The 22,958-nt window shown below is 38.1% G+C and overlaps 3 protein-coding genes across 4 annotated transcripts; 1 reads left to right on the forward strand and 2 right to left on the reverse strand.

Moving 5' to 3' along the window:
* Window positions 1-4,702: 4,702 nt before the first annotated feature.
* Window positions 4,703-9,502, reverse strand: LOC131324215 (transcription factor UNE12-like). The gene is made up of 7 exons (XM_058356085.1): window positions 9,062-9,502; window positions 8,312-8,404; window positions 7,443-7,562; window positions 7,167-7,232; window positions 6,206-6,271; window positions 5,602-5,679; window positions 4,703-5,340 (listed from the first exon to the last, which is right to left on the reverse strand). Exons 1-7 carry the CDS (start codon window positions 9,290-9,292, stop codon window positions 5,110-5,112), a joined length of 885 nt encoding a protein of 294 aa, XP_058212068.1. The 5' UTR covers window positions 9,293-9,502; the 3' UTR covers window positions 4,703-5,109.
* A 2,049-nt stretch (window positions 9,503-11,551) lies between these two features.
* Window positions 11,552-14,655, reverse strand: LOC131324216 (photosynthetic NDH subunit of subcomplex B 5, chloroplastic). Its single transcript, XM_058356086.1, has 6 exons — window positions 14,318-14,655; window positions 13,578-13,638; window positions 12,712-12,774; window positions 12,564-12,622; window positions 12,165-12,454; window positions 11,552-11,830 (listed from the first exon to the last, which is right to left on the reverse strand). Exons 1-5 carry the CDS (start codon window positions 14,576-14,578, stop codon window positions 12,218-12,220), a joined length of 681 nt encoding a protein of 226 aa, XP_058212069.1. The 5' UTR covers window positions 14,579-14,655; the 3' UTR covers window positions 11,552-11,830; window positions 12,165-12,217.
* Window positions 14,656-18,065: 3,410 nt separating this feature from the next.
* On the forward strand, window positions 18,066-22,453 carry LOC131324217 (uncharacterized). Of its 2 annotated transcripts, XR_009199265.1 has the most exons (3): window positions 18,066-18,454; window positions 20,565-20,827; window positions 22,142-22,453. XR_009199265.1 is itself a non-coding variant. In XM_058356087.1 (2 exons), exons 1-2 carry the CDS (start codon window positions 20,573-20,575, stop codon window positions 22,223-22,225), a joined length of 339 nt encoding a protein of 112 aa, XP_058212070.1. In that variant the 5' UTR covers window positions 20,544-20,572; the 3' UTR covers window positions 22,226-22,453. The 2 variants fall into 2 exon arrangements, 1 of the variants encoding a protein (XP_058212070.1); XM_058356087.1 differs by lacking the exon at window positions 18,066-18,454 and having other exon boundaries at window positions 20,544-20,827.
* The last annotated feature ends 505 nt before the right edge of the window (window positions 22,454-22,958 follow it).

The raw sequence follows: 22,958 nt of genomic DNA on the forward strand, positions 1-22,958 counted from the left end.
GAAGCCTCGATTCTTCCGATACTTCAAGCTGAAGAGGAAACTACGTATTGAGGCATCTGTCACACCAAAACTTTCTCAGGACACATGTAGCAGCATTCTCCTCAATGCCAGACTTATTACGTGAGATCACATTCTAGAACAAAACTCCATTACTTGGCAACTCAGACTGTGGCTTCACCTAGAATCTAGCTTTTGAATATGCATCAGAAGGGTTGACTTCAATAGAATATAGAATGTTTCCTAAGCCCCGAATTGAACACCAAAAGGTTGGCCTAGTGGTCAGGACTTGAGACTTAGAGGTTTGTTCCTTCCTAAAATCTCAGGTTTCAAACCTCTTAGGTGTTATCAACTCCTTTGGGGGGCCAGTCCATACAAGTGGGCGGTGGAATTGGTCCCCAAGATTTGTTAAGTTGAAGTGCGCGTAAGCTGACCCGGACACCCGAGCTGTCAAAAAAAGAGAGTCCTGAATTGATCTGAAAATACCAAAATACCGTATTTTTCCCATTATATATGCCAGTTAGTAAAGTCTCTTTTTTTTTTGGAAATAGAAGGAAGTAATGTTTTAGCCATTGAACTCATGACATGCGGATCAAAAAAAAAAAAAAAACTCATGACATAAACTTGGTAAGTCCTGCCACAAAAAAAACTGGAGGCCTGAATTTTGTGTACTTACAGAATCTTTCCTCTAGAGTGGCTCAGTCTAGCAATTACATCTCGTCAAGATTGCACTTCAATATATAACGTGAAATAGCAAAAGGAGCAATTACAAAGGCACACATGTAATAGGACACGGGACCCGTAGACGTGCGGGGTGCACTACAGGGGTGTAGAGTGCAATCTGAGCTGTCCATCTCCGTAATCGATGGTCCAGACTGCACCCATGCACAACAAGGTACGTCCTCGGTTCCCTTGTTGTTGTGGTGGTAGTTCTTTAGATTGACTCCGCAAGAGATCACATAAACGTACTACACACTAATTTATACTATCCAAATACAAATTTATAAAAACTCACTCTCATAGACACAAGTCACTTCTCTCTCCTCTCTCAAAACACATCATCTTCACATCTCTGGAATGGAACTTCTCTTTATTTTTCGGAGCCTAAAGCGAAAATCAAAGTTTATGCTCTTTAGGGAATTTTATGACTTATCGCTCCCAAAACAAATTAATACAAGTATTTATCAAAAAAAGAAAGAAGAAGAAAATCTCAAACAATATCCGAACAACTGTAAATTTCAAAAGCATTGCTTAAACATCACATATCCTTAAATCGAATATTATAATTTTTTTAAAAGTATCACTTAAATATCATTCTTGAAATTTGAGAATAACAAATAATTTATGTCCGCACGCTGAACTTCATCGAAAGCCGGCCCGCCTCTTGTTTCAAAGCATGTTTTACAGCACGCTTGACACAATGTATCTTCAAACATTCACTGCTTATGCTGTTTAATTTGTACACACCCAAAAAAAAAAAAAATCCCTTGCTGTTGTGGCTATAGATCCGAGTCGGTCAACCTAGATTGACAATTACAAGCTCACGAGTCCTAGGCTCCGGAGACGACGGAAAGCCGGCTCGGCTGGGTCTTGAACTTCTTGGGCTCAGTTGGCTGGTTAGGAGAACAAGGACGGCGAAGCAGAGCCTTCGCCAAAGCTCTCCCAATCACCGACTCCGTCATCAATTGGGGGGTGCTGCCGAGCCAGTGCAGCGACTTTGTTATCATTGTGCTGATTGGGCCCTCCCGCGTGGTTCCCACGTCGGACTTACTATGCCGACGGCAAATAAACTTTCCCCAGCATATGCATATCTCCACCTTCGGCGGCTTCGGCCAGTAATTCTGAGTCATCTTCACCAATCTCTCTCTCTCTCTCTCTCATTTTAACTGTTCTATGCTTCAGAAACGGAGGGTATATATAGTTTTCGAGAGTCGGTTTACGTAGGAGACCTTTATTAATCAGGATTAGGATAGTCATCTTCTGATCATTAAGAAGTCCTTTATTCCGATTCCCTTTTGTTACTGAGCGATCCTGCAGTGCACCCTGCACTGTAGGACAGCAATCCAGCCATCCATTTCGGCGATGAATAATTTGGATTAATAAGAGCTCAAATTAAATCCGAATTAACGGTGTCAAAATAAACGATCGGATGGACCGCCCTGTAGCCCTGCGGACTGCATGATTTCCCATTCCGTTTGGAAGGTACCTACGTATCCTACTGGAATTCCATTTTAGAAAACTCCAACTAGGGGTGTATTCGTCCAACCGCAGAAATTCAAGGTAACGTGGGCCAACATTAGGGAAAAACTGTAGGGGTCGGATCCAGTCCAGTTAGTTCGGACCAGTTTGGTTCATTATTTTCATCCGAGCCGGCTAAAAGTGTTTGAACGGTTCAGATTTGTTCGGATTTATTTTATTATATAAAATACCCAAAACACCCAGAACAAATCTGAGCCGTCCAAAACACTTTTGGACGGCTCGAATGTAAACAAATGGACCAAACTGGACTGGATCCTTCCCCAAAACGGTAACGAATGAAATGCAATATTAATTTTTTACAATTCAAATTGTCCTACAACAAGTTTTATCGCGTGTACTATCGATTAACCTATTCAATTATCAAGATATGGTTATCTATTATTATACTTCCTCCGTCCTAATTTTTTAGTCTCTCATTCTATCATATCCGGATAGAAATTAGTACTCCTTCCGTCACATAATGGTTATCCGATCCGTAAAACGAGGACTTAAAAATAATACTCCCTCCGTCCTTTTTTAAATGTCCTACTTCGTAACTCCAACTTATTAAAAAGACATCATTATTACACCTTTCACATCAACTTTTTCCTCCACTTTTCTTACTTACCCATCATCATTATACTTTTACTCACTAACTTTTTAAAATAAAATCTACTTTTAGGGACAAAATAGACAATACACCAACTTTTACCCCCCTAACTTTACAAAATGGACATTTATTAAGGGACATCCCAAAATGGAATACTGGACACAAAAAAAGGGACGGAGGGAGTACAATTTTTGCAATAAAAATAAAAAATTTCAACAATTTACTAGATATCGATAATTTCTTTTTAATTCATGAAAAAGTTTGAATTTTTTTCTTGAAAGAAATGAATTATTTTAGAGTCTTCGTTTTCTGAACCGAACAAATATTTTGGGATGGAGGGAGTAATTAATACTTTTTACATGCAATATGGATCTTGTTTGATAGATCTCAATTAGTTCTTTTAAACAATTTTTCAAAGTCACCTAAAAGATATAGATTACAAGATTATAATTAATTCAGAAATGGCACGAACTCCCAGAAAAGACTAATAAATTAGGACGGATGGAGTGATTGAATACAATTTTGTGCATCTTTATACATATAAAAGAAAAAAGTAATATTACAAAAAATGAAAATATCATTAAAAATAATTTTATATCTTCAAAAAGTCTTGGTTTGGTGGGTGTTGTATAGTTCAAAAGGATGTTGGGCGGGCGAACTTATATAGTTTTGACGTTTTTTAGGAAATTTTTTGAAAAATGGGTAGATGGCTATAAGTCTGAGAAATTTAAAAAATGGGTACGGTGGTCGCCCTAGCTGATCTGACATTCAATCCATCCTTGCCAATTGCGATAATATAATGGAGTATGTGTCCTGATTGCCATGAATTGATGGGTGGTGAGGACCCATATTTACCATCATGACATTTTTTTGGCTACTGCAATCATAGGATTTTTTCTGATATATGTTCTTTTATAAATTAGTGAAAGTGAAAAGAGATTTATCAATGCAAAATCCAAGTGACTGATTCAAAATGACTATTCAACCTAACTTTTGGCCCAGCCCGGCCTGGTCCAGATATCATCGGGCTCGGGCTAGCTCGGCCCAAGCCCATCATTAAGTAGTCCTTTATTAGCTAGAGTTAGAATTAGGATAGGTCTAGAATTCGTTTTCTCTATCGAATTCCAACAAATACCCTCTCAAGAGCAACTTCAACTCATCTCCACTTGTTCTTTACATTCAAGATTACACTGAAGATTAGTTTTACTTTCAAGATTAAAAATTTGAAGATTGAAGACTAATGATTGAGTACGTTTAGATTTCGAGAGTCGGTTTAGGTTATTCATCCGATTTCGATGTTTAAGGAGCAGCAATCTTCTTCTAGGATTCGTTTTAGTCCAAGTTTGACAATGATTGAAGTTTTGTTTCATTTAGCTTTTAAAAAAAAATACAAATTTTGAGACACGATATTTTCTTCACATACATCAATTAAAAGTCCTTTTGTGAAAATAACTTGTAAGTTATAGACGCCAAAGGGCTTGTAGCCCAATGATATTTCCTGGTCTTTTTGTGGGAGGACAAAGTTCAAGCCACATCGTGGGCGTTTGTGGTTTAGAGCTATGGACAACTTTTGAACCCCGTGTAGACTCATTTACTAACTTTCCCCTAAATTTCCCCTAAACCCAACTGATGCATACAGAAAAAGAAAAAAAAAAAAAAAAAGTCCTTTTAAGTTGTAGACAAAATTTAGGAAAAATCCACCCTAATTGTCATATTATGCCACTATTAAGGGTTAATTACAAACTAACCCATCATCCTCCCTATCAAACAATTCATCATTCGATTATTGAGCAGAAGTGACAAAATCTAAAAGTTTCTTTACAATAATCATCCCACTCACCACAAGACAAAATCAACTCACTCCCGAAAACGACTTGCCAAATCCATTTCAAAGTGCTTTCTTAAAATACATTATGTACCCTAATCATCTTTATACAATGTCCCACCATCCACCACACAAAAGACCAAGGTCCCCCCAATACCCACTACAAAATGGGTGGGGTAGTGTAACACATTGAGATAACTTTGAAAATCCCTCCTAAACAATAGAGTTCATTTGTTTTTTTCAAGGCATGGTATCACACCTTGTTTGACAAAGCTTAAAAGGAGAGAAGCAAAGCAAAATTGTGGCATCTGACTTTGATAGCATAGCCACAGAATGCAAAGGGGGAACATATATATATGAAAGGGGTGATGGTAGGTAGGGTTATTAAAATGGAGTGAGCATCGGGAGCATTCATAGGCACGTGCAATCGGCTAGACGTCTATGAGGGGCCGTTTGGTTCCGGCTTGACAAGCATGGAGCCATCGGGCGAGTGCGTAGGATAGATTGCCGAGGCGAGTGAAATGGGCATGATGCAAAGTGCTTTGGACTGGAGGTACTGCATTGCAGCCCCAACATCATCTTCCATGAGCTTGGCAACTTCTTGCTCTATGTCATGGTTTGACCACTTATCCCAGGCAGATTGGCTGCATTCACCTTCGCTGTTGTCTCCCTGTGTATTGAAATAGCAGCAGGAGCGATTACATGAGGATATGTAACAGTAACCAATTTGAAGGGAGTACACCACCGATTTTCTTCGTCCCTTATTGCACCAGTCGTGGCAAGATATTTCCACACCAAGAACCAACCACAAGTATACAAGTAAGCAGTCAAACAAAACCAAATCAAAGAACAGGTGGCATCACTATTTGAATTTCCTGTTCTTTAAGGCCATGCTCGGAAGCGTACAAGGGTAAAGCATTGTTTCTGTTACCTCAACTGATGACAACGGGATGTCAGCAACAAGTTGGGCCACTGCACCAGCTCCACCCAGCCTACTCATGCTAAGAACCTGCTAATTAAGTAAATTAATATCGGAGTATCATGAACGAAAAAAAAACGTGAGGGGGAAAAGAAATAAGGTGATTGAAATAGGAATACTTGAAGTGCAAACACTAGTCAATGCAGAAATAATCCACACCCTTCCCATTCACCAAGAATTTACAACTAAAACTGCCCAAAGGTCCATGAGAAATGTTACTAATGATGTATGATTTTAAGGGTCCCTCAATCGTGCAAGTTATTTTTGCACAGCCTGTAATTGACTACACAAAAAAAGTTCAGTGATGACAACTACTAGTTCCATGAAACTTCACAATCTGAGCAAAGATGCCAAAGAATACCAAGAGTTGGCCATGAAAAGATTCAAGGAAAGGCAACAGTGACAAATACAAAAAAAAGGAGGGAAATGCATATAACTATATAAGCAACCAATAGATCCTCAGCAATATTTTTATGAAAAATAGCAAAATTCGGTAAAGATAACAATGACATAGGCAAAATGGTTACCACTTTAAACATGATATAAGACTGTTTACCTTGACTTGAAGCCTCAAGAACTTCACATAGTCTATAATTTCGTCAAGCATGGCAGCCCTATCCGTCTGCAAAAAGGTTTAATGGATCAATGCTAGTTCCGTGTAAAGTCTACTGAAATTCATTTACTTGAGCTACAGCTTCTTTAAAAAGTGAGAAGCTAAAGAAAAGTAAGCTATAATGTATCACACATAATTCATAATCGAAGGAGGGATAAAATTGGCAAATATCTTAATTTCCACATCTTGAACATTCAATATGCACAAGTATTTAAAAAGATGCAACTGGTAAGGCAATGTTAGCATAAACCGGCACACACTTGGACTATGTCCACATACATTTTAATTGTTAACTTCGAAAGCCAACACCAGCGTCACAGAATAATGTTACGTTCCAAACTCAGTGCTTTCAGTTTCTAATAAACCTTTAATAAACTTTAGCACAGCCACAATCATGCCAGAACAATGTCACATATTACAATCCCAAGCTTTAATAGCCGCAATATCCGCAAAGTGGCACTCTAAACACAAGGTTTTCAGTTCCAAATACTATACTTTACAGGACATTATGGAAAAAAAGTAAAACACGTAACTCAAAAGATGCACTAATAAAAATGGAAGAGAAAAGGAAAGGATGTCCACTATTTTCCATGATACGTCATCGAATCCTTGCTTCATCAATCAAAACAAAGGTCTCTCCGATCACACAGTAGCACACACACAAGATAAACAATCACCACTTGGCCAAAGCAGTCAAAATCCACATCCAGAAATGTCAAAGAATTGAAGTACTTGCAAGCCAATTCAGGCCAGAATCTTCTATGAGGTTGAAGAAAAAATGAACACTTTCATGGTCAAATGAAAACATAGCTTAAATGCAGGTTCTGATGATCTGAATAAAACTGCAGGAGAAACAAAATTCAAAAGACGAGTACACTTTTTGCAATTAGAGAGTAACACAGACCTTGTTGCAGCTCGGAACAAGTTCCTGCAAAGCCCTCATCCTTTCTGCTATTCTTTCTCTACGCAACTGTAAAAGAGAAGCAGAGCTGTAAATGCAAAGCAGTGTGGTTTACCCTGAGAAAAAACAGCAGGATGCAGAGGAAAAACCAAGTGAGGCCAGATTTCAGTCAGATAGCCCAACCTCACGTTCATCATCTAGCAAGTATATGTACACCAATACAAATCAATACTTAAATTTCTCTGTGAGAATTTTCTTATGAAACTCAACTCAACTCACCCTCTCGGCTATGCTGTGAGGATCTGTGGCTTGTCCACGTCGAGCTCGCACCCTTGGGCGGATGCCAGGTGGCTGTGGCATAGAAGTTGTTGTGCTAGGAGCTGCTTGTCCAGGAAAAGCCTACAAAAGAATACATGACCAAGTTGTGATCGCGGACCCAAGGACAAATACCCTTTTTCCTACCGCAAAACTACCTGCCCTTTCTTCTATAGCCTGCCTAGCCCTACCCGAACTATTGAATTAAGTCAGCGAGCAGGCGTGCAAATCCCCTTAGTCAATTACTGAGCCAGTAGGCGAGGAATCTCAGAGCTGAATTTCATGGGACAAGTCATATTTTATTTCAATTTGAATCCCAAACCAGTAAAGATTGAGCTAAAAATCAAGAAATTGGGTTTCTTTCTTCATTTTCCTTTCTTTTTTCTTTTTTTGCTCATTAAAAAAGGTAGAAAGGGGCAACAAGCTTAGCAACCCCCTTAGGCGTCACCATAGGACTTCCAACCCACTGTGGAGTGTACGGCTGGGAAGTGCTATTGCGAGGTAGTGACGGGAACTACTATTGCAAGCAGGTCCAAATAAGCGACCTCTTGGAGAGGGAGTTTCACCCCGCACCTTTGTCTACTTGGCTACCATCTCGGTGGTAGAAATGGGGTTGCACTGAAGTGACTGTAAAGTTGTAAACCTCTATTTGGTGTTGGTGAACAGATCTTCCTCAAATGAATCACCCCCGTTATGTTTCTTGCTTCGGGAAGTACAAAATACAAATAAAATCATAACACTGGATTTTAAAGAACACTATCATTATGGTACCATAATTCACAAAATTGAAAAAAAAAAAAAAAAAAAAAACACCAAATGGTGATGATATGAACCTGGTGAAACTGAGGAGCAGATTGCCTGAAAGAGTGAGGCTGCAAAGGCTCAAACGCTGGGAAAAAACTCCCCATGTTCGCCGACTCTCTCTCCTGCACATCAAAAGCACCCAAAAAGACTCAAGCAATATATGGTTTGAACCTTCAACAGTTCTTTTTTTCCCCTAACGCAAACTTGATTCATTCATATACAAAACGAAGTCCCATCAAACTGATTTTCTGCATAGACATCTTCTTCTCAGTGAGTTATACAAAATGAACAATTCCGATAGAATTTTTAGCACAAAAATTGGAAACTGGTGGAACTCAGCTTAAAAAAAACACACACGCACACACAAAAAAAAAAACATCACCCTAAACCCATTTCCAAATTTGCAAAAAGTAGCATCATCTCCCTCGCCAATAAAACCACAATTCCAAAAAGGATAAAAACAAAAATCCTTTTTGGACACGGCAGGGTGATTAAAAAAAAAACCCATCAAAATGATTTTCCGCATGGATGTTATACTCGACGAGTTACACAAAATGAACAATTCCGATCATTTTCTTGAGTCTGGGACGGACCCTCAAGAACTGAAAAAACTGGAACTCGGTATAAAAAACACACCCAAAAGAAAGAAAAAAAAAGAAGATGATACAATAACCCTGAACCCATTTCCATATTTGCACAAAAAACCATCTCCATCCCCTATAAAATCCCCAATTCCAAAAAGGGTAAAAAAAAAAAAAAAAAAAAGTCCGACCACTTACGCTCTTTACTCCAAAACCTCCACTATGAAAGTCGTCTCGGCCGTTGTCAAGGCTCAGACCCAAGGGAACGAACTGCTGCTGCTGCTGGAACCCACTTCCGCCGCCTCCACCGGCGGTGGAGCTGAGCTGCGACGCCGCGGTGGCGTCGGTGAGGGTGGAGTAGGAAGAAGGCACGGCGAGAATTTGGTCGAGGAAGTCGTCGCCGTAACCGTCCGGTGGGTTGTTGGCCATGTCGGGGGAGAGAGAGAGAGGAGGAGGGGTTAGGGTTTTGAGTGGACTGTGTTTTGTGTGTTTCGTGGTCTGCTTTTGGAATTTGGTCGGGAGAAAGGCTGTGTCGTGTTTCTTGTTTCAGGTGTGAAATGTGATTCACGGAACTAAGCTCCCATCCAGTTTTGTACTATTCGCCATTTTTGTCCAGTTTTGGGCCATGGCCACACCAACCCGTTGCAGTAATAATCCAAACCGTTCATATATAAGTATTTGAGACATGCTTTGGTGATTATGTCTTAATACGACTTTTAGATTATGTGATGCGTCACCGCTATGTCAATAGAATGTGAGTCACTCACTTGTCATGGATACCTCCCTCACATTGTACAAAATTACTTTTCTATAAACTTCATATAGAAAATTAAATGGTTTATTTGAAACTTGTGAAAAATAAAAAGAAACGAAAGAAGAATTCAAAAAATTTCTACCCCATTATTTGGTTTGGAAAAAAGATGAAAAAAAATATAAAAATATAATATTGTGCGTTCTACATTTTTTTCTCATTTTTCTCTCACTTTCTTTCCCCCCACTTTTCTCAAGTTCCAGGTCATAAATCTGATAAAAGTAATATTAAGGTTTATATTTGTGAATGACAAAATAGATGGTGAAAGTTTGGAAAATGTATTTCTCTTCCTCGAATACAAATTGTTTATAGGAGCGGTTCAATGGACACATATTTTGACAAATAAAGTAACACTCAATAAATCGGAGCCCTATGCTCATAATCGAAGCTGTTCAATTTATTTAAAACATGGATGCAAGGATTTTAGCAAAAAATCAACTTATTCAAATATCGATAAAAACTTGATCGAATCATTGTCCTTAAATTTGACAACATAAAAATTAAATGAATTGATCAAGCCCTTATCAATATCCAACTAAGTTTATTTTCAATGAAATTTCTTAAAAACATGTTTTAAACAACTTGAACGGCTCCGATCATTTAGGTGAGACTCCGAAATGGATTTCATGCTAATATATATATATATACACACACACACATTCATTTTCAAATGAGGGGTCCTTATTTTAGTTAAAATAAGGACCTTCCCATTTCTCCTATTTTTCGTTCGAATTCCGATGATCCGAGCCACTCGATGTGTTTAGAACGTGATTTTAAAAGTACTCGCGAGTAATCAGCAAAAAAAATGACTGAGAAAGGCTTCATCCGAGCAGTTTTTATTTAAACTACTCCATAAAAAACGAACAAAAACTGTTCGGATAAAGCCCTTCTCAGTCATTTTTTTGCTGATTTCTAGTGAGTACCCTTAAAATCATGTTTTGAACATATTGAGCTGCTCGAATCATCGAAATTCTATCGGGAATGGGAGGTCCGCATTTTATTAAGTTAAGATGGTTCTTCGGAAAAGGAGACTGTGTGTGTATATATATATGTCATTTTATGTTAAAATATTTGTCTCTGAACCGCCCCCTTATTTATATAGCTATATAATATGATCTAGTTTTCTGTATGCGAAGAGACACATTTTACAAGATTTTACAAGATCTAAGATACGAACGGTTCCCGATTATTATTTTGGGGCCCAAACAGGATCACCACAATATAAAACTGGATAAAAATGGAGAATAAAACTGGATGAGAGTTTCGTCCGTGATTCGCATGAAAAATGAGAGAGTAGGTTTTGGAGTGATGGATGGATGACGTTCCTTTTTTCAGGTACAAATTGTAGTATAGTAGTAAAAGGTTTAGACTAAAGTAATTGTATCTTCAAAGGTCTTCTTTTCTTAATTAAAAAGTTTCATGCTAGGAGTCATAGATATACTTGTGAATTCATGCATCCTCCTTCAAAGTTAAAGTTATCTTTTGGTTTTTAAAATCATCAATACCTTTTTTCTCTTGGATTTTGTGGAATCTGCTTCAATCGCTCACTCTCCTAATGTTCTCTCTAATCTTATTTATTAGAAAAATCTCCACACACACACACACACACAAAAAAAAGCACAAGTAAAGTAAGTAGTTTGTAGCTAAAGCCAATTCCGGTCAAGCAAGTAAGGTGTGGTCTCTGCGGCTAGAGCGTTAGCACGTAACTAATATACAAGGACTCCAGCCGAGCTAGAGCCAATAGGAACGAGTTAGGTAGCATAAAGGTCAAAGAGCTAGGATCTCTCCTTGACCTTAGATAGGACGCCTGAGGGTTCTCCGCAGTTCATTGATGTGCTTACGCACTAGGCTACCCTTCTCCGAAAACAACAATATCGAAAACAAAAAAAATCTACCAAATTATACCATACCAAATGATTCTTTAGCTTTTTCAGGAGGCAATATACAATATAGATTCACAAGACTTTTACAGCATAGCTTACCATAATGATTCTCATAAGTTTTAACTTTCAATGATCAATTTCTGATGCATTTTGTTTCCCTTCTTTTCTCTTTCCTCCTTAAATTTGCCAAGGCATTCCAGCAGCTCTGCACAACTGAAACGAAGCCACAGCCTTTGCCAAGAAAATTTCCTCCAGCTCTTCCCCATAGCAACTCTGCAATCCAAATATCATCTCAGCCATATACCTTTACCCTAAAGTGGGACATATTTTTTTTCTATGATTCGGTATCTGGCCCACTAGACCGGCTAATCCTTACGACCAATTCTACCATTCACTACTTGGGGCTCGAGTAAAGTCGGGACAAAGCCTAATATAACGATCGGATGGTGCAAATATAGGAATTGATAGCGCATTTGTCCGGTGACTATTACTGCACAAATTCCTGGAGGTTCGGAAGTGTGATATAAAGCCAAGCCATAACAATTATCAGAGAGAGAGAGAGAGAGAGAGAGAGAGAGAGAGAGAGAGAGAGAGAGTTTCTTAATACCTTCCATCGTTATTTTGATATGTGATGAAACAATGCTGCCCTTTATAAGAACGTTATCTCTTCATTATCTCTGCGGCATCCTTTTTCACCGTGAAATCCCAAAGGTCACCGTACTTCTCATTGAAGTCCCATAGATCCATGGTGTTGTAATCCGCAATTAATTTGTCGCGAGCTCCCCTCTCCATATTGTATATCTGGGGTTCGAAGTTGTGGGGCTCGCTTGGTTTATTCATCTCTATAATGCAAAAGACCACCGTAAACACAGCCGCTCCAATGTACAAGTACTCCCCCTGAACGACAAGAGATCGATGAGAGGAAAATCACTGTTCCAGGGGAAAAACAAGGTCTCAAATATGTCAAACTTCAGTGTGCAAACATGTACAGTATTAGTATCGTTACCGGAGCATGGAAATACATGCCAGCAACGATTGCTGGGGGGAAAAGCCATGAAATAAACCCTGTTCGAAATGGAAGAGAACCAAATCAGACAAACATGGTAGTTATAGTTACTTAAGCAAATCGAGTTGTCAGCAATTATCGTTGATACCCTGGAAACCCGAAGGGGGTTCAACCGCTGCATAATCTTCTGCGACATATCCCCAAAAAGTTCCTGAGATTTAGACATGTATACAACATCAACTCAAGTCCCATTTCAAACTGAAGATGTTTGCAAAGAAGGATTCGCTCGTACTTAACACAGGAACGCATGCAAACCCGACATTTGTGCTATGAAAATGAGGAATTGCAAGCAGTTGAGTGAAGATAAAGAAGGGATATAAAATTAAGGAAGAAGTTAATAGAAACTAAAGGACCAAAAACTGAAAGTAGTACTTGGGGGAGAAGTTGAGAAACCAAAAACTGAAGCATCATTTTAGCCCAATTTGGAAGTAAACACCACCCAAAATGGTGTTCTACTTTTGCAAATCAGCATATAAGTACAGTGATAGTAGGGGACTTGGGGAACAGAAAGGGCATAACGATTGTAGTCTTTCTGCCAGGGATGCAGAGAAAAAAGGGTACAGGTCGCCTGAGAAAGAATATCGTATTTCAATCGATTTCTTTGGATTCCAAGGATGAGCTAGCCGATCCTAACATCACTTTGAATACAAAGGAAATGCAAAATAAGGTAGTCCATAGGCCAGCTGATCGATGTCATCTTTCATTCTCAGACCATATAACTAAGGCTTGTCTTGAGCCTTTGATGGAACAAGTGGCATATGAAACAAGATGCTGCTTTTTGACTTGTACATGTCCCAAATTGATCGTCTTATCTCAAAAATCAAAGGGTTAGGTTATGCGTATTTCCCTTTATGCGCACATTTTCTCTTTTTACAATTCAAGAGTAACTATAAAAACTGCAAACAATATCATATACATGATTACCACTTCCAATATCAGGAAACAAATGCTTACCTTCCTCATCTTCTCCATGATAAGTATGGGCACCGTCGTACTCGCCGTAAAGAAAGTCTTCCTGCAACCATCAATGCAAAATTACTCCCATCTTCCTCCCTCCTCCCTTTCTCTCTATATATGTACTAAAATAGACATACACAAAAACACATTTATATAAAGAGTAAAGACATAACAAAACATAAATATAGAGATGAATTTGACCATAGTACATATGCGTAATAATGGTGTGTTGAGACTAGACTAAATTGTGGAGTCTTATTGTCACTGTCATTTTTTTTAATCGGCAAAAGTAATATTTTATTAGGAAAAAGGGGAATCCAACCAAAAGTTGAAAATTACAGCCATGAGAGATGAGAGACAAAAATTACGGTCATTGTCATTTTTACCGATTCTTTAAAATTCTTTTTCAGAATTCTCGTCAAAGGCATCGACAAAAGCAATGGAAAATTTTAAAATTGCGACTAAAATTGCCAAAATATCACTAAAGACGAAAGAAATTCCAAGCATACGAAGCTGTCTTTTTGTTCATCGTATATGGATTTTTTTCAACTTTCTCTGTATCTTCACGCGACTACTCGCTACAAGAGAAATGATTAATCTCAAAATATTTGACAAACTGCTAAAAAAGGCATTAGTACTAAACATCAACAATCCTCATTTCCTTGGGAAAAATAATTCAAGCCAAACACACATGCCAAAACCCACGCATATAAAGCAACGAGTTGAAGAAAACGTACGGCGCTGACGCCGTTAGTTGCCCAACGGTCTTTGGGATCTTCATTGATATCGGGCTCAATCTCCGTCAATCCAACAGCATTCAACCTGGTGGATCCCCTCTTTCCTTGACTCTCCGCGCCAAATCCGAACGAAATCGAACGTGGGTTTCTCCGCATGGAAACGCTAACCCTAGTTTTACATGGGTCTGTTTTAGAAGAACCAGTTTTGGGTACTGAAGGGGGAGAGAGAACAGAGAGTGCAGTTGAACTTGAACCCGCCATTTTTCTTTGCTCTGTTCTTGAGCAAGGAGTCTTGTTTTAACGGAAACGTAGTGTTAAAGTAAGTGGTTTGTTTGGAATTCATAAGAAGGCCCAATCAAATTGCACCACGTTATTATGTAGTGTAATTTTTTTGTATTTTTGGGGATTTGACGATTGGTCTGTGATTTAAGCTTCAGTGGTGACAAGATATTTGATGACTACTGGAAAAAATGAATGAAAGGGATTCAATGTGCCCCTTATCCATTTAGGAAAGAGGAAAATAGCTCTTGTGGATGGAAAACAAAGGAAATTCTCGAATTGGATTATTTTGACAGAGGGAGTAATATGGGAAGAGTCCCAGGATTATTGGTTACTTTTAGGGTGAGTTTGGCCTCTTCTTATGTGGTTTAACGTGTGGTTTTTGAGTTGTTTTCTTTTAATCTTCATAGGTTCGGGTTAAAATTTTAGTCCATGTTTTTCATTTCGACAAGAAGAATTAGAGAAAGCATAAAGATATAGATCAAATTTGAGAAAAGTTATACAAGAAGAAGAAGAAGAAAAAAAACCCAAAAAATTGACTTTTTTGACATTTGTGTACTTTTCGTCATTTTATATGAATTTTTTTCAATATTGATATATGTTTTTATTCTTTTTCAATTTCCTCTTGTTGATACAAAAAATATGGTGTAAAATTTTGATCCGAATCTTGAAAAGATTAAGAGAAAAAACCCCGTATCAAAAGCTTTGGCCACTTTCACCATGTTACACAGAATGCGATTTCATTTAGTGGAAGAATCAAGTACCTCTCGTCAAACAGTCCTGCTACACACACAGCAAATTGTGCACAGATTTCGTTATGGGGCTCACCACGGGTCCCATACAAATCATCCGAGCCGTTTATTAAATGTAAAACATTTTTTCAAGGGTTCCCGTAAAAAATAAGCTCAATCCAATACCTATAGGTGCTTCATCCAACCATCTAACTTTTCATTCAGATTTTCGGATAATGAAAAGTTATATGATTGAATCGAGCACCTATAGGTATCGGATTGAGATTATTTTTTACGGGGACCCTTGAAAAAATGTTTTACATTTAATAAACGGCTCGAATGATTTGTGTGGAACCCGTGGTGGGCCCCACAATAAAATCTGTGCACAATCTGTGCACAGATTGTATGTGTGTGTAGACTTTCTGCTCATCAATTACATAGCAACATCGTAATTTGGTCGAGACATTTGAGTTATAAAAAAAATACTCTGATAGTTTGGCCTTGCAAGTAAAATATAGTGTTGGGAAATACTGAAATTTTTAGGAAATCTAATAACTAATTTGAAATAAAGTACTAAATAAATAATCAAAGGTTACAAAATTCACACTTAGATAAAGGAAAATTCCTCCTTCTCTACAGCTCTAACGATACGAAATGGCATCTGTGTCTCAGGAGGCATGCAACGATTTGAACATCGATCGCCAAAGCAGCACTACGATCTGAACATTTCTAACCCTCACACTTTATATCAATAATTACTTGCAATGTTCACATTCATGTCAATAAGACTGTTAAAAAATTGACGTAAAGTGATTAGGTGAGTTGCGTGACCTAATTAAGAGCATAGCCATCTTTATTCAATTATTTTCTCTTCAAACTAGTAATTAGACAAATTTTAATTAGAAAACTGCCTTTTTTTAAGTCGTGGTGAAATAATATAGTGTTATTAGGGTCTCTCTCTTTTCTTACTTCACTCTAGCGGGATTAAGATATTTTCTTTCAACCTTTTGTTTTCACTATAAAACATTTATTTCAAAACCTATCTTCTCCCTCCTCTCCATTTCTACCGTGACTTAACCGCGATCATGAAAACAAGAATTTTCTCTCCTCTTTCCACCGATTCAGGTAGCCGTAGCCACCATGAATGACCCACCTCTCTTAGAATCTCTCCTCTCCCTGCCATCCCCGTGGTGCTTCACAGCCTCTATTAATTGAAACCTTGATTAGGTCACATGCAATTTTTTTATTATTATTATCATAGGTTGCATGCAGTTCACTTGACCATTTTCGATTACTCATTTTAAGGATTTGATATAGAACACGTGGAGACCCAATTTCATAATCAATTGGACCGGTCAAAGCCTTAGAAGCCCAAACATTGTTTAATTGTAAATTACCTGATTCAGCAACTTTCAGACGAGCTCAAATCGGGTCCAAACTTGGTAAGCTGACTTATTTTCTCTCTCCGGTCAAGGTTCATGACCGTAAGTTTGTGAGCCTTAGTGTTTTTCGGCCTAATTCCTTTGTTTAGGCCTTCAATTGGACGTTTTTGCCGTTTTGGGAAATATTTGTTTCGTTAATAACTTTTAGTGTATAATTCTGTAGAAATTTATTCTTTTTGGAAAAGTCATGTTTTTCTTTCCTTTTTCCAAATTTATTACTTTCCCCAAATTTTGGAAATTTTCGTTTTTGGAAAAGTCATGTTTTTCTTTCCTTTTTCCAAATTTATTATTTTTCCCAAATTTTGGAAATTTTCATTTTTAAGTTAGGGTTTTGCTAGGGTTACACATTTTTCTTATAAAAGAGGTTGTAACTTAATGTTTATGCTGCTTTTTATCAATAATATTCAGACTTTTATCTCTTTCTCTCGTGGACTCGAGTTTATCATTCATTCGATTAGTACGCAACTAGTCTCTTTGTTAATTCCGTTGCGTCAGAATTTTACTAGGGAAAAGTGGGACATTTTGTAAGTTAGACTTCAAACTGTGAGCCACTAAGGGTTGAAATGGTTAAACTAAAATTGAACGAGGCAAGATGGCACTATTTACCAGAACTCTTCTATGGGAATCAACGGTTTGTGCACCAATGGTACACAGATAAGCAGGGGGAGCCTAGTCAGTTCGGGTCTCGCACGGATAATTCGAGCCATTTAATAATTGTAAAATAATTTTTTGATTGGACCTATTGAAAAAAAAATCAGCTCAAGCAAATAAATGTAGGTATTTGATCCAATATTGTAATTTTTCATTCAAGTTAAAAATTAAACGAGCCAAGACTGATTTATTTACTAACGAGCCTCTATAAAGAAGGGAAATGATAATACCAAAACCGTTTTTGTTGATGCCAAATTTCTAGTGCACAAAAGACTCGTACCATTTGTAATTTACAAGACTTTTATGCGCTGGAGTTTTGGCACTAATAAAAACAGTTTTGACATTATCACTGCCCATAAAGAAATGAAAGTCATACAAATGCGTCAAACTTTAGAGTATTCCACTCGGGATGATGCTACGGTGTCCTCGGTCATTTTGGGAACACCGTAATAATTGGCATGACAAAAATCATTATGAACATAACCAAAACCATATAATGCATAACCAATGTATAACAAATTTCCCGGATACTTAAAGAGCCGGTGAAAAAAAAGAGAAAAATAAATTAGCCCTCTTTAACCATGGTTTAACCACGGTTAAGGGAGTTTTATCCCCTGCATCTATCATCCTCTACATCTTTTCCCTAAAATCATTCCCTTTAACCAGGGAAAATCCCTCTGCACTTCGTTCATCTCCCAGACTCCCACCCAGAAAGAAAACCCTCGCCCTTTAACCATGTTCATCTCCCACCCATCATCGACTCCTCGTCCGGTGTCGAGGAATGGATTGATCTGAGCAACTCCTCTCTCTCTCTCTCTCTCTCTCTCTGTTCTCTTCTCTTCCTCCGTCCCCTCCTTCCCACCTTACATCCACCCCGTGGACGTCGCCACCGCCCCCACAACCAACAACAACGGCGTCGAGCCGCCATCGGACAACCCGGTTTCAATCCAAATCTGAAACCCACCTTCAACGAGAGCAAGGCCGAGATCCTGAAGCTCCCCCACGCCCACGTCAAACCCAGTATTTGTGTTTGGGTATAATCTGATTCCCTATTTTATTTCTGAACAAATTTTATTTACGGCCCATATTTGTTGAAATCTTCTAATTTGTGTTAACTTTAGGGCAACACAAATTAACGATTCTAGCACTCCTATGCTGTGACTTGTTGTTGCTGCTACTTAACCAGGTTTTTCAGCTATGCATTGTGGTAGCTTTCCTGTAATGAGTAATGTTTCTGTTCACTTTTGTCTCTTTTGTTCTAATAATAGTTTGGTGGTAAGAAAGAATTTTCCCGATCCTCTTTAAAGCTTGAATAAATATAAGGAAAATAAAAGGAAAGAGAACTTGCTACCCAACACGGACGTCTTAGAACTTGTTTTTTGAACTTTGTGACTTGTGTACTTAAACAGAAGTTTGAAACTTCTTCCATTAATTCTTTATGTGGAAGATATTAAGGCAAGGGGGAGTACTTGGTGCTTAACATGCAAAATGTAATGGCAAACACGTGTTTCACAGTCTTCATGTAAAAGATGTGGCTGGAGGATGTAGTTACTTTTTAATCTTAGCATTAGATGATTAAAGCAGTGCCCAAAACATGTATTTGCATCATCTGCCATATTTCTGGAGTTGCTAAAAAAGCACTTTTCCGACCTAAAGTTCAAGCATGGCTTCGGAAATAATTCAAGAGGGCAGATGCCGAAATGGCGGCAAGCCTGCATCCGGATCTATCATTTAGACTCTGATATTTTCCACTGTCTAAGAACCTTGAATTTGGCCAGTGGTAGTTGTACTTGCTATGGTCAATCACCAAAGAGTAATGCTTTCGGTCAAATTAGAGAATAACCATCTAAAACAATAGTTTTAAAGTATCAGCAATATCAACATGAATAGTCCAAACAAGGTATTACGATCCAAATTCACAGTCTAGACAACCTAAGATTGATATGTGAGATCTATTATAGGGTTCTATAGCTGTTTCATATGGTACGTAATGAATCTTAGTCTGTAGGGTAACTAGGGTTATTATACTGCTATCTAGTTTGTACAAAGCCTTTCTTATCCTTCACTTTTTCTACTTTCGAAACACACACACACACACACACACATCCACAGCTACTACACTTCTTTTTGCCTACGTTAGTTAAGTTACTACGAAGGGGCAGTCGGCTACTCCATCAGTTCGAACCAGCGACCTCACCCTAAGGACTCGAACCCAAGGGGAAAGACCATGAGCCAAAGCCAAGCTCTTACAGCTACTACACTTTAAAAGTGGGAACAAATCAAATATACCTGCCAAAAGACAGGCACCGAAAACTCAAAATCCATAGGAGGTTTAAATCCTTTTCCAGTGCTTTAATTTTCTATGCAATGCCATTGTCAGAATTCTCCTGTTACTGACCTTCAGAATGAGATTCAGGTTAGTCTGCCACTCTGGATTTTAAACAATGTGAAAATGATACCTTTATTTGCTTACGTATTGGCCGATACAGTCCGATACGGACCAATATCGACCGTTATACGGCCATGTCACCGATACCGTTGCATTTCCCGATACCGTGATTTAAAACCCTGTACCACAGTTAAGGCAATGCAGAAATAATTGATTTATCTGCAGTGATATGCGTTCGTTCAACGTTTTGCAAATTCTTTGTTCATGCATAAGAGGTTGCTAGAAAAGCGGTCCTCAGTTATGTTTCTAGCATTGGGTTGCCTTTGATAATCATATTTAGCTCACTTAGCAGTTCGATTTCGTCTCTCTTTCTTTTTTGTTTTTTTCCTTTCAACTCTTAGTAGTTTTGCAAGTATTGAAAACAATCAGGCTCCGTTTGGATAGATATGGATTTCAAAAATGTGGGGTTTCGATGTTCAATTGCTGCAAATATTAATGTTCAGTGGTAGGTGGCTCGTGAACTAAAGGGGAACATGGATTGAAGGTAGAAGAGTTGATAATGACTTGAATCCTTATCAGGGAGGATTTCAAATCTTTTTGATTGTACAGTTTTCTCAAATGCAATCATGATAAGGCTACCAAACTCAATGTCAAAATCCATAAGCAAGCAATCAAATTTGAAGTCCCCACCTACCCAAACGGAGCCTTTTAGTACTAGATACTGTATGTTAATGCTTGTCTTTTTTTTTGGGCAGTGAAAATTATGCATTGGCGCTCCACCATGTTCAGCAGTTTCCCACATCTCAAGGATGGGAATGGCTTTAAGATAGGTTATCCTGCTTTCAGTTATGTAAACCAAAGGAAATACAGTAGCCAGAACTTTTCAGAACCGATCAACAAAACTGTTACAGCCAATGGTCATGTTTGCAATAATGCCGATCCCTTGCCCAAAATTTGGCATCCTGAAACTCATTCCATTCTCCAATCAAGTGGTCTTCAGCACTGTTCTATAGCTTATGTATGTGATTGAAGTTCTGTTATGCTTGTATCCATCTACTTGTAGTTTCCCCTCTCTGCAGATCTAAAATTTGAGGCTTCCTTGATCATTTGATGTGAACATTAGGGGATAGGGCTTGAACTTTGAACAATATTACTATCGACACACATGTTTTTCCATTGTCGGTTTCATCTGCTTGGTAGACTAATGCATCTGCATTAGAAACACCGTTAACTCATTATTCACTAAATAATGCATTTGCATGTTTTTTTCCCGATTTTCTTTGTTGGATACTGATCTTGTATAATATAACCATATAGCCATTATTTTAATTCAAATTTTGTGTGATACCTCTCATGAGGTACTGCTTTAAAGCTATTCTGGTGCATATTTTGTTAAAAGCCATGGATTTGCTTATCAGCTTCAGTGTTGATTATTTCTCTTCGATTTAAAAGATTTGTGGCAATCTTTAATGAATTAGCTGTGGGTTGATTGTGTTTGATTTATTTACTAGCCTATGCGTTTGTTTTGCTCAATAAACTTTTGCCATTATGTGCATATTCTTGGCCACCAAATTCTGTTGTTTTCACTTTTGTAATTATGCAGTATACGGGTGTCAAAAACATCCTTCTGATTGACGTGCATTTCAGCAAGTAATTTGCAGAAGTATGTTGGTGAATTTAAATAAGGAGACCAACAAATATAGAAATTCTGTGCCTAATTGCAACTCCTCTCTCTCTCTCTCTCTCTCTCTCTCTCTCTCTCTCTCTCTCTCTCTCTCTCTCTCTCTCTCTCTCTCTCCGGGGCTTTAAGGTGGAAAATGAAGCTCACTTCAAAGTGCAGAAAGGTGTTGTAACAAAGGGGAACACAAGATTGATAATATACATTCAACAGAAAACAGGATAGAGAACTTGATGAAAAGGAGAGGATAACATGGTTTTAATAGAGAACTTGGAATTGGCAGTCTTTTTGCTATCTCAGTAATTGTTGGACATGGTTTTAATAGGATTTCTTGGGTTTTATGTGAGTTCTTTGTTGGGATTTAAGTAGTGTTGCTGGTCAAAAGATTCCAATTTTTCAGATTATTATATTAATTCTGCCAGAACTTGTGGGGTTGTACTAGAGGTTTCTTTTGCTCCAAATTTGATTCATTTCAATCTTGCTGTGCGGAACTAAATGTATGCCCCCTAGACTTTGTTGCAAGCTTATGTCATGCTTTTGATTATGCATTTACATGCTTCATGTGCTTTGTGAACGAACCATGGTAGGTGCAAGTTCTGTTTTCTTTCTTACTTTTGGCTCATGTTCAAAGTTTATTTTGCTTTTCCCTATCAGGCTCTTGGTGTTTTCTGGTGTCCAAAAAAGGAAGGTGCGTACTGGCTGCTTTCCAACATACAGCCTGTTTTCCAACATTCCTGAAAGGAATTGAAATGAAACATTGGTTTGGTCCGTCGTCTGTTCCCCGAATTTCATCTTCTCTGGGATCACAATGCGAGAGTTTGTGGAGATTACAGACTGTAAATTACTGTAGGCATTTAGTTTCCATTAGGAACCAATACTCTTGGTCAGTGATTGGCTTGGCTTATATGTATCGGATGGTTCTATCTAAATTTTTGTTCAATAATTGTAGTGTTTTCGTCACTTAAAGCAACGTTAGCTTACATATATGGTCTTTCAGAGATTAGATTAGAAGTCGGGGATCAATGAAAAACCTCTCTGTATTTCGTATGGTATTTCGTTCTTATGATCTGATAGATGGAACGAGTTGAATGGTAGAGTTGAAATGGTGAAAGAAACCGAGCCCACAAATGCAATCCTCCAGAGTCCAGGCGCAGTAATAGTTCCTTCTTTCTTGGTTGAAAGAAACCGCAGCTGTTAAGAAATTGCAGCCTTCTAATAAACAGCACTGTTTATGCACTTAAAAACCGACTAAATTCCTAGATTTGGCACAAGAAATCTGTTTGCCATGGCTAGAGATTTGCTTAACTGAAGAGTTGTTTCAATCTACTCCCTAGCCCGACTGGTGGCAGTGGAAAAAAAATGCTCCTAGTGCAGCAGAATAATGCAGGTGTGGGTCACAGTTTTTTTTTTAAATAATTGTTCGGATCAATTTATGTGCATTTTTATTAATCTCCAAGGAATTAAGAGTCAG

Source organism: Rhododendron vialii, chromosome 4a (genome assembly GCF_030253575.1).
Source record: "Rhododendron vialii isolate Sample 1 chromosome 4a, ASM3025357v1".
NCBI classification, from domain to species: Eukaryota; Viridiplantae; Streptophyta; class Magnoliopsida; order Ericales; family Ericaceae; genus Rhododendron; species Rhododendron vialii.

Coding starts and splice junctions, on each gene's coding strand:
- LOC131324216 (XM_058356086.1), bottom strand. CDS start 14,578: ATGGCGGGTTCAAGTTCAACTGCACTCTCTGTTCTCTCTCCCCCTTCA. Junction 13,639..14,317: donor CAACTAACGGCGTCAGCGCC/GTACGTTTTCTT, acceptor TGATGGTTGCAG/GAAGACTTTCTTTACGGCGA. Junction 12,623..12,711: donor ACCCCCTTCGGGTTTCCAGG/GTATCAACGATA, acceptor CATTTCGAACAG/GGTTTATTTCATGGCTTTTC.
- LOC131324215 (XM_058356085.1), bottom strand. CDS start 9,292: ATGGCCAACAACCCACCGGACGGTTACGGCGACGACTTCCTCGACCAA. Junction 8,405..9,061: donor GAGGTTTTGGAGTAAAGAGC/GTAAGTGGTCGG, acceptor TTTGATGTGCAG/GAGAGAGAGTCGGCGAACAT. Junction 5,680..6,205: donor TCTTGAGGCTTCAAGTCAAG/GTAAACAGTCTT, acceptor CTTAATTAGCAG/GTTCTTAGCATGAGTAGGCT.
- LOC131324217 (XM_058356087.1), top strand. CDS start 20,573: ATGCATTGGCGCTCCACCATGTTCAGCAGTTTCCCACATCTCAAGGAT. Junction 20,828..22,141: donor AGCACTGTTCTATAGCTTAT/GTATGTGATTGA, acceptor TTTCCCTATCAG/GCTCTTGGTGTTTTCTGGTG.